Here is a 9,525-nt window from a genome sequence, read left to right on the forward strand (position 1 = left end):
ATTAACCATTATCAGTGGGCATGGCAGTGCTGAGAGAGACCTAGTGAATCCCTTGGGTTTTAGATATTATCCCCTATGACCCCATTTTGTGGAGGGTCAACACCAACTCCTTAATTACATCAATCAGACAGTAAATAATTTCCTTGCCTGTTGAACTATTGGCATGAAAGCCCCAGTGGTCAGGTAGTCATTAACTTTAAGTTCAATGAAACTCATTATTCACACAGGCAGAAATGCTCCTTCCCTGGGAACTAGGACCTCTAATTGGGTAGGACCTTAGACTATAGGGAATAAAAGCACAAATATTTCAAATGGACCCCTGTGTGGTGAGGAGGCTACTTCTACTTCACTTGGTTCTTGGACCCATATATTCTTACTGTTGGAGGCATAATACTATATATCAGCTATTGATTTGGCCAGTATATCACTTCCTAGAAGACAGCAGCCAAACCCTGCAAGATACTAGACCCATAGCTAAGCCTTCAACAGGCTGCTTATCATTCTGTTTGTCTGGCTGCTTTTAGATGGTGGGGTACCTGGTATTATCAGTGAGTCCCCTGGTGACAAGCCCATTTCTGCACCTTCTTTGCTGTAGAAAAGGTCCCATGTTGGAGTGAACATTGTGTGGAAAACACGTTGAGAGATAAAGTGTTCTGTAAATGCTTTGGTGGTGGTGATGATAAAGGAAAGGCAACCCCACAACCAGAATTTGTATCAGTATTGGTATGGAGTAATAATTACTCTCTCCTCCAATGTGGAAAAGCTCTGATGTCATTGACTTGCCACTAGGTAGGCTGTAGGATGACACCTCAAAGGATGGTGATGTGTTGAGGGCACAGCTTCAGTCTCTGTTGCTGGCACACTGGCCACTCAAAAGTGGCTATAACCAGATTGGCCATAAGACAAGAAGCCCTTGTTATTAGGCTCATGCATGGTCTTCATCCCTGCTACCCTGGTCAGCCCTGGTCTGGTCATGGGCCTATTGCACAAGCACTGGCTGGACAAGGTCAGTCGTCCACATCAGACCATCTTTCAGGGTTACTGACAATTGGGGCTATCATGTGACAACTGTCCAATTCCAGCTCCACCAACACAGCATAATGATAGATCTGTGAGCCAGTCCTGTCTTTTATTCCTCTGAGAGTTGGTCAGTGGAAATCCATGGGTTGAAGGAGAGGCATTGATATGGTAGAAGTAGGTAGCATGGCAGTCTGGACCAGAAGTTACTGGTACTTTACTCATAGTTTTGGACCTGCTCCAGCCCCATCCCAAATGTGCCACTTCCATCATACATTGGGTTGCTTCTACGTCTGTCCAACAGTACTGCTTGGTGGGTCTGAAAATATGCTGTGCTGTACAGAGGCCACACTTCCTTCTCTGCCCCAGTGACTGATCATAGCAGAAATATTAAGACAGATCTATTCCAGGGAGACAGGGGACTCCTCTCACAGGAGATTTAGCTTGAGAACTTCCCAGTGGCCCTGCCAAAATTTTCTTAGAACTGCACTGCAGTCTAGGACACTTCCATCCACGCTTTCATCCTTCTCTCCTTCTGTCAGGATCAGATCTGCATTGCATGTCTATTCGCATCTTGGCATTTGCTTCTCAGAGGACCTGGACTAACACGTGGTGCTTCCTCTGAGTCTGGAAGTGGTGGAGGGGAGTTAGAAGCTCCAGGCCCTGGGTTCAGGAAGAAGATCTGCACAGGCATGTGCTGAGGGGTTGGAGGTGGCCATGGTTGAGGAGACAGGGAGGCTGAAAGATCTGGGAGGGTGCATAAGTTTATGTCCAGTAGAGAGGGTTTCAACAACAGATTGAAGCTTGCAACTTTAGCAGATCACCCTGGTGGGAGTAAAGTGAATGGGCTGGAAGGGAGCAAATATAATGACAGGAAGACTGGTTAGGAGGCAGTATTCCAGCCAGGGGATAATGAGTGTGTGAACTACAGCGGTGACAATGAGAATGGAGAGAGGGGGCAGGTAAGACGGAGGGAAATCCACGGGACTCAGTGATATTGAGGCTAGACTTTGGGGAAGAGAGAGGAGACAAAGCTGATCTCTTGGTTACTGTTTAGAGCAACTGAGAGGATAAGAAATACAGAATGAAACCCTTTTTTTTTTTTTTTTTTTTTTTTTTTAATAAAGCCTTTCTGGTCACATTGAGTTTGAGGTGTCTGTGGAACATCTATGTGAGGATGGATGAAGAAGGAGTTTGAACAGCACATAACAGATTTTGGGATTCTCAGCCTTGTGGGGAGGCTGTGGGTGTGAAGAGAAGGGGCCCCGTAATGAAGTCTGGGGCTCACCAATGTTTAATGGGAGGATCAACGAAGAGGAGATGGGCGCAGAAAGTGGAAGTGAGATGCAGCAGGAGAAGTGGGGTCCTGGAGGCCAAGGGAGTACAGAAACTCTGGAAGAGAGGCAGTTATCAGTGGAGCTGGGTGCCCTGGAGACGGTCAACCAGGTGAGGACTAAGACATTGCCACCTTGCTGCTGTTGGTGATCTTACCAAGAGGAATTTCACAGCCGAATCCAGGCAGAAGCCAGGCTAGAACGGCTTTGAGAATGAAAGGGAGGATATGGAAATGCGCCACTCTTTCAGTGAGTTGAGTGTGAATAGAGAGAGTGAGAAACTTGTTGCCAAGTGGGTAGGCAGAATTCAAAGAGGAATTCCTTTGTTTTCTGTTAATTCCTTTTTTGAGATGGGAGACACATGTGTGCAGATTTAGGCTCATGGGAAAGAGCCAGCTGAAAGGAAGAGGTGGAAGTTACAGGAGAGAGAAGGAGTGAGGCAGGGGAAGGCTCAGGTCACAATAGTTTCTGCCTGTTTTATGAGGATTTCTGGATAGAGAGAGAGAGAGAGAAAAGGGATTTCTTCAGAAAGAGCTCCTCGATGTAAATAAACCTATACAATGATGTCAGGTACTAGTCCTCAGCTCTCTGTGGATCCCGCAACCCTACGCAGATAATGGCGATGGCTGATGGATAGATTTTTACAGTCTCCACTGAGCTTTCATGAACTAGTCAGGTTGGATCTGCATAACTCATCCATACAAAACTCCTGCAACAATCTGATCCTATTGCCATCCCAGTCTCAGTGCAAGCATCTCAAACAATTGAACATTTTATTAGTCAGAGGAAGAGTTTATCCAAGATCTCACTGTACAGAAAGCTTTTGTCTAATCTCCCCTGTGTCACATTTCATTATGACAGATGTGTCTGATTCCAGCTTCTTATTTACATAGCAGGCAGACATATTGTCATTACAGATAATTAGTCTTAAAAGCACCAGCTTTTAAAACACTCAAGTCTTAAGTTTCCCATTCATCCATCAGCACGGTAATGAAAAATATGCCTCTTCCCGCATTAGGTTCTGTGTCTGATTTTATTTCTGCTCAAGCTTTTTATCCTTCTCCTGTTTGCCAGTGGAGGGGAAGCACGGAGGGGCCCAGACGAGGCTATTGCTCCAGTATTCCCAAACTGCTGACATTCTTTTCTGGGAAGATAACTGAATCACCAAATTTGATGAAAGGTCCCTGAACTATCAGGAAACAGATTTTCCATGGAGTCTATGAATATAACTATTAATTTTAAAGTCAAAGATCTTGGATTTTTTCAGCTTGGCTGTTTCTTCACTGAGAAGCATTTAAAAATAAATTATTGCATATTGACAAAAAATATGATAACGTGGGGACGTTACTGTCGAAGAAACACATTGCAATATGAAAATCTAAGTAATATAAACTTGTCTTGAACATTTTCTAAGAGATTTTACTTAACAAATACACACTGGAGAATCTCAGTCATTCTGATTCAATTGGTCTAGGCTGGGGTCTGAGATCTACATTTCTAACAAGCTCCACAGACCACCCTTTGGGGGACTCTATTGATTAGTGAGAGACCTGACTTCTCAACATCAACAACAGAGATGGAGAACAATATTTTCAAAATGCTGGAAAAAAATTGTCTATCTGGTAATATATATCTAGTTAAAATTGCATTCAAGAATGAGGGCAAAATAAAGACATTTTCAACAAACGAATTTGGAGAGTTTATCACCAACTGATCCTCATTAAAGCTTCTAAACAACTTTAGGAAGAAGAAAAGATAAACTAAAGGTGTGTCTGAGATGCAAGAAGAAATGATGAGTAAAGGTTAACATATGGTTAAATCTAAAATGTTGAGTCTATGACAAAAATATTTAATTTTGCAGGTAAAAAAAATTAAGTTCGAAATGGAAATGGGTTAAGAGTATCTGGCAAGCAAGTGGTTTTAGTTAAAACTTTCTAAGATCTTTTATTTGTTAGAGGAAGGTGGAGATACTAACTTTAATTTTAAGTTATATATAAATATGAAGTTAAGGGTTAAATAAAATAAAAATGTAATGAATAACTTTCAGCATTTCAGAAGGAAATTAGGTAACTTTAAAAAATGGAATCAAAAGGCAAAAAGGAAGGGAGAGAAAAAGCATCAAAATAGCAGGACAAGTAGAAAACACAAAATAGAACAGTAGAAATATTTTCAAGGATATTGCAATAAAAATAGATGTAAATGGTCCAGACTTGCCAGTTAAAAGAGAGTGTCAAATTAGATTAGAAAATAAATCAGGATTCTCAATAGGGGATCAACTCTGCGAGACTGGGTAGCAGCGGCCATGCTGGGGAGAGCTGACCCCACTCCCAGTGGCTATGCAGGAACTTCACCCAAGGGACTTGTCACTGGGGGTCCAAGCTGCCACTTTACACATACAGGGAGGTGCCTCAGGTCTGCACATACTTCCAGCAAGGCTCTGCTTCCATGAAGCAGGACCTGCAGCCCCTGGTTGCCTGGAGTGAGGCAGCTGCCATTCAGACCCACATGTCACCCTGCCAGGGCTCTGGCTGGAGCCAACCTACAGAAGCTCTGGGCTCACCTCCCTGCCTTCTGTGGCATCAGGAATTGTGTCCTATTCAGTAATTTGTAATTCTCAGACATCAAAATAACGAAGTAATTATTCTGAGAAGTTTCAAGTATATTATTCCAATTGAGTTTGTGCATGTATGGTAAAAAATAGTGGAACAAAAACAAACTATCCAATGCTTTGGACACAGTCTCTCTATTATATTTTACAAAAATCATTTGGAAAGGTAGACATACCTCTGTATGCCACTCAAAGCTATCTGAAAAAAAAAAGTTAACATAAATACAACAGTTGACATCGATAGCATGTTTAAGATTAGCAAACAGATTGAACACATGCACAGATGTGTAACCAAACACCATGTAGAGCCAGCCTACCTGGAGTCCACAAGAGCATCATCAAACCCCCCAATTCTCCCACATGTAACCTTTAATAATAGGCTGTTTTGATTATCTTTAGACTTTTTGTAAGTATTAAAGACTTACCTAGGCAGATTGATGTCTTTAATACTTTAGTTTCTTCATTAAACAGAGTTTAGGGAATAGAGGTTATATTAAAAATTAAACTCCTTCAACTGATAATGAGCAATTAGTGGTTTTGGTTTTAGTTTGTTTGACTTTTGCTAAGCTGTTCTCCGGTCATCTCAAGTAGAACTTAAACTTTTATGAAGGTGACAAGTGAGATAATTAATCAATTTAGTTTGGTGTGAATGCTGTGGATTGTCATTGGAAATGTCAACGTTATTAGTCTAGAAAAAAAAAGAGCTTTATTTTCGTCTTGTGGTCCTCTCCTGATAGTTTCCATGAGATTTTGAGATTTTCTTGGAGAGGATGGTTCAGGTGTTTTGGGATTCTCTCACAGGAGTTTGGTGCCTCTCTTCTGTTGTTAGGGCTGACCTAAAAGCCACGATGATGTTGAATGTATTTGAGTGTCACGCCATGAGAGTGGATAAAGGGCATCCTTGTTTGCGGTTAGTTACATCTTTGGTCCTCTTATAGAACAGTCTGTCCTGGAGACCTACAGCAGCCCCTTATGACCAGCAGTTCCTTGCCAGCTTAAGGATGTTGAGAGGCAGATGGGTTTTGAAGACACAGCAACCTTAAAACTGGCATAGTGACCTTGCCCACCTGGGATTCTCCCAGGAAGAGGCCACTGTGGGGAAGAAATGGGCAGAGGGGCTTGGCCAGTTACTCCTGCTCAAAACATCCTTGCTCTTTTTCCCTCTTTCTCAACCTCCACTGCAACATGAACTTCTGAATTGCTTTTCATTCCTGTTTATCTTATAGAGCCAAAATAACATAGCTTACATTTCCTTTACCCAAAATCTGAGACTATTTGGAAGGCAGATAAATAGTTTGAGTAGCCTCTGTGGCAATGTGAATAAAATTTAGTGCCTGAGAGATTCCTTTAAATGGAAGTGGAAGATTGTTATTCACTCCTGATCAGTTTTCATTTTCATTCTCACTTTAATTACTGAGCTTCCTTTCTCTGAAATCAAGTCTCTAAAACAGACCTTAATTATCCATTTTTAACTGCAGGAAGATTTATTATTCAAAGAACAGCTAGCAATCCAGAATAGATGTTATTCTGTTCATATTTTAAAGGGTTAGTCAAATATTTCTTCTAATGGAAACATTTTGTACCAAAAGCCTCTAGACAAAATGGTAGATAGCCGAAGAGATAAAGATTTAAAGTAAGTCTGTAACAGAGGAAGATGACTAAATCTTTTGAAATCTTTAAGGCATGATCCCCATGGAGTAAATGAATTAAATTAACATAATTAGAATGAAACAATCTTTGCATTCATACAGCATCTTATTTTTCCAAGATCTCTTTTTGCCTTATATCTTACATAAATAATCCCTCTAAGGTAAGTACTCTTAAGCCTATCTTGTCTTTTAAAGAATCTGTTAAAATCTCTTTATGTGCTTCCCTAAAAGGGATTTTCCTTATAAAATTAGCCTTTTTTTAATCTATAGCCTTAAAATACAGAACTCTATCTACCTTAAGATGTAAAAGGATCATCATTTTCCTTCAGTTCTCTGTAGCCTGGTTTATAAAGTTTGTTTGCCAAAGAAGCTTAGGAAATTATCATTTTTGGAAGCCTTTAAAAGTAGCAGAGCTCTTTATCTCTTGGTCATGGTTTCAGTGTGGTTCTTCTGGAAGGGAAGTGTAAGACATAGACACACAGGTGTCTTTGGAAAAGAGATAATGAAAATTAGTTGTAGAGATGTCGTACCAAGTGTTGGTGGTATCCATAAGTGGAAGCATCCCATAGGCAGACAGAAGTCAGAACCAGAGCTTGGTAGAGAGGTCAGTACTTACATATGGGACTAATCCATACAGGAATCATAGCTAAAATTGTGAAAGTAAAATATCTATTAAAGAGATGAGAATCCAGGGTGTATCTAGGGTGAAGGAGGAAGAGGAAGGCGGAATCCAAGTGAGAGTCTGAGGGGTGTGCTTGAAAACACAGGAGGAAACAAGGGCGTTGTGGTGTCCTGAAGGAAGACGATGGGGAGGAGAGCATTTCGCGAGCTGGGATAGATCATCTGTGCCAAGTAGAAATTAAAGTAAGGCCATTGCATTTGGTATCTCAATTTTTTTTTTTTTTTTTTGGTTAGATAACCTTGAGGGAACTGGGATAACAGTGGAAAGCGTGAAGGATGAAGCTGATAGGGGCTGTGGAGAAACGCCTTAATAACAAAACAGAGGACATACCAGTCAGTATATTGCCCACTGGAACAGTTGGGTGCGAAAGTTTAGAAATACTGATGTTAGCTAGCAGGGAACTGAGGTCTAGTGACTCAGGGTGGGGGCATCTCTGCATAATTGTAGATGGACTGGAAGACCCCAATAAAGAGGGAAAGATGAATATAATATTATAAGGACTCAGAGAAGAGGCTGGAAGGAATGGAATCCTTCTAAGTAAACCTTAGAAATGAGAACCTTAGAAGTGAAGAAACTTCATTTCTTTGTTAGAACCTTAGGAATGAAAGACCTCACAGGTGATGGATTGGCTCTCTCATTATAGTAGAGAAGGAAACAATTCTAGCAGGAAGATATTTTATTAGGAGGTGGGGAATGGGGTTAGGGAAAACAATGAAGAAGAGGTGACATTTGGGTCATGCCTCTTCAGTAACATCATATGTCTAGCTATTTCACAACCAATAATCATCAGTGATTTGCTTATCAGTGAGTAATAATATACTGCTAACTCTTCATTATCAAGGCCTTTCTCCACAGCCCTTTCTGACTTCCTTCTTTGACACTCTGTTACATTAATTACCTCAAGATTAGCTGTCATCTATCAGGTAGCCAAAGATCATAGAAAGAGCATTCAAGGAAAGGAAATAGTATTCACTAAAACAGAGTCGTTAAAATGCAGCAAACAGGTCAGTATGGCTGAAGTATAGGATATTGGGTTGGATGAATGGTTAGAAGTGAGCACAGAAAAGTAATCTGAGAGCTCAACTAGGAAGAGAAAGGCCGTACTAAAGAGCTTGGATGTGATTCTCAGAGGGGAACTCATGTAGATTTCCCTCCTCTGGGTACAGTGTATCATATTGATTGTGCTGATGCTACCCGACAAGGTAGGGTTCTTCAGGTGCTTGGAATGGGAATTGTGTGGGGGAGGGGAGTTTTTCACTGTGGTGGGGGCTAGAAGTGAGGCAAGGACTTCTCTTCAGCTGAGAACCTCTCTCTACCTCAAGGCTATTAGGCTTGTTTTCCAGGGAAATCTTACTCCTTGGAACCACATGGACCATGAGGTCTATCACATGGTTGCTGTAGCCAAATTCATACCAACAAATAAGCTTAACAAAAGGGTCACTGAGGGCAATGCCAGGCCCTGCATCAAGGTGGACAAGTGAGTGACTCTGTTAAAGTCACAGGAGAGTGTCTAGTCCTCAGTGTTGCCCAGGATGCTCTTCAGGGGCCCTCTGACACCTGCTCCACCACATTTTTGATGTCGAATTTAGCAGCTCTCTCTAGATGGCAGGTCAGATCCAGAACACACTCTTGGCAGTGCCTTTGGTTGCAAGGATGATGCTCTGGACAGCACCATGACCCTCACAGAGGGGCCACCATCAGTCTCTGGGTAGCGTTGATGGCACGGACTGTGATGGTGAGTCCTCCGCGACGTGAAAGTTTCATGGATAACCTTGGGCAGGAGAGCCATTGTGGTTGGTGGTTCAGATGGCATTCGATGGTGAGTCCTCCGCGACGTGAAAGTTTCATGGATAACCTTGGGCAGGAGAGCCATTGTGGTTGGTGGGTCAGATGGCATTCCTGACGATCTTGAGAGAGCTCTCAGGTTTCTCATGGTTCACTCCCATTGCATGCACATGGGGAATCAGCCGAAGGGGCAAAGATGAAGACTTACCTTCAAGTAAACCTCAGCCTTCTCAAAGACACAAGGGAACTCCACATCAACATCACCCCATTTGATGCTGGTGGGGATAAGGCCTAAAAGAGATTTTAACTTAGTTTGCATGGCACATAACTAATGTGTTCCATGAATTTACTCACAGTGATGAGGTGACGGGTGAGGTGGAGAGTTTGCCTAGAGGAGCAGGTGTAGAGTTGGGCTGCGGCACAGGAGTCCAGGGTTATCACTTGGGAAGC

At 42.0% G+C, this 9,525-nt stretch overlaps 1 protein-coding gene across 1 annotated transcript in view; it reads right to left on the bottom strand.

Moving 5' to 3' along the window:
• Positions 1 to 9,163, bottom strand: part of RFXAP (regulatory factor X associated protein) — a 55,635-nt gene extending 46,472 nt beyond the window's left edge. The window contains exons 1-2 of the mRNA XM_007464258.1: positions 8,975 to 9,163; positions 8,645 to 8,777 (exon numbers count right to left, since the gene is read on the bottom strand). Of these exons, the coding sequence (XP_007464320.1) occupies positions 8,645 to 8,777; positions 8,975 to 9,163 (322 nt within the window). The remainder of the gene's footprint in view (positions 1 to 8,644; positions 8,778 to 8,974) is intronic.
• Positions 9,164 to 9,525: the final 362 nt, after the last annotated feature.

This window comes from Lipotes vexillifer, unplaced genomic scaffold, assembly GCF_000442215.2.
Source record: "Lipotes vexillifer unplaced genomic scaffold, Lipotes_vexillifer_v1.1 scaffold120, whole genome shotgun sequence".
NCBI lineage: Eukaryota > Metazoa > Chordata > Mammalia > Artiodactyla > Lipotidae > Lipotes > Lipotes vexillifer.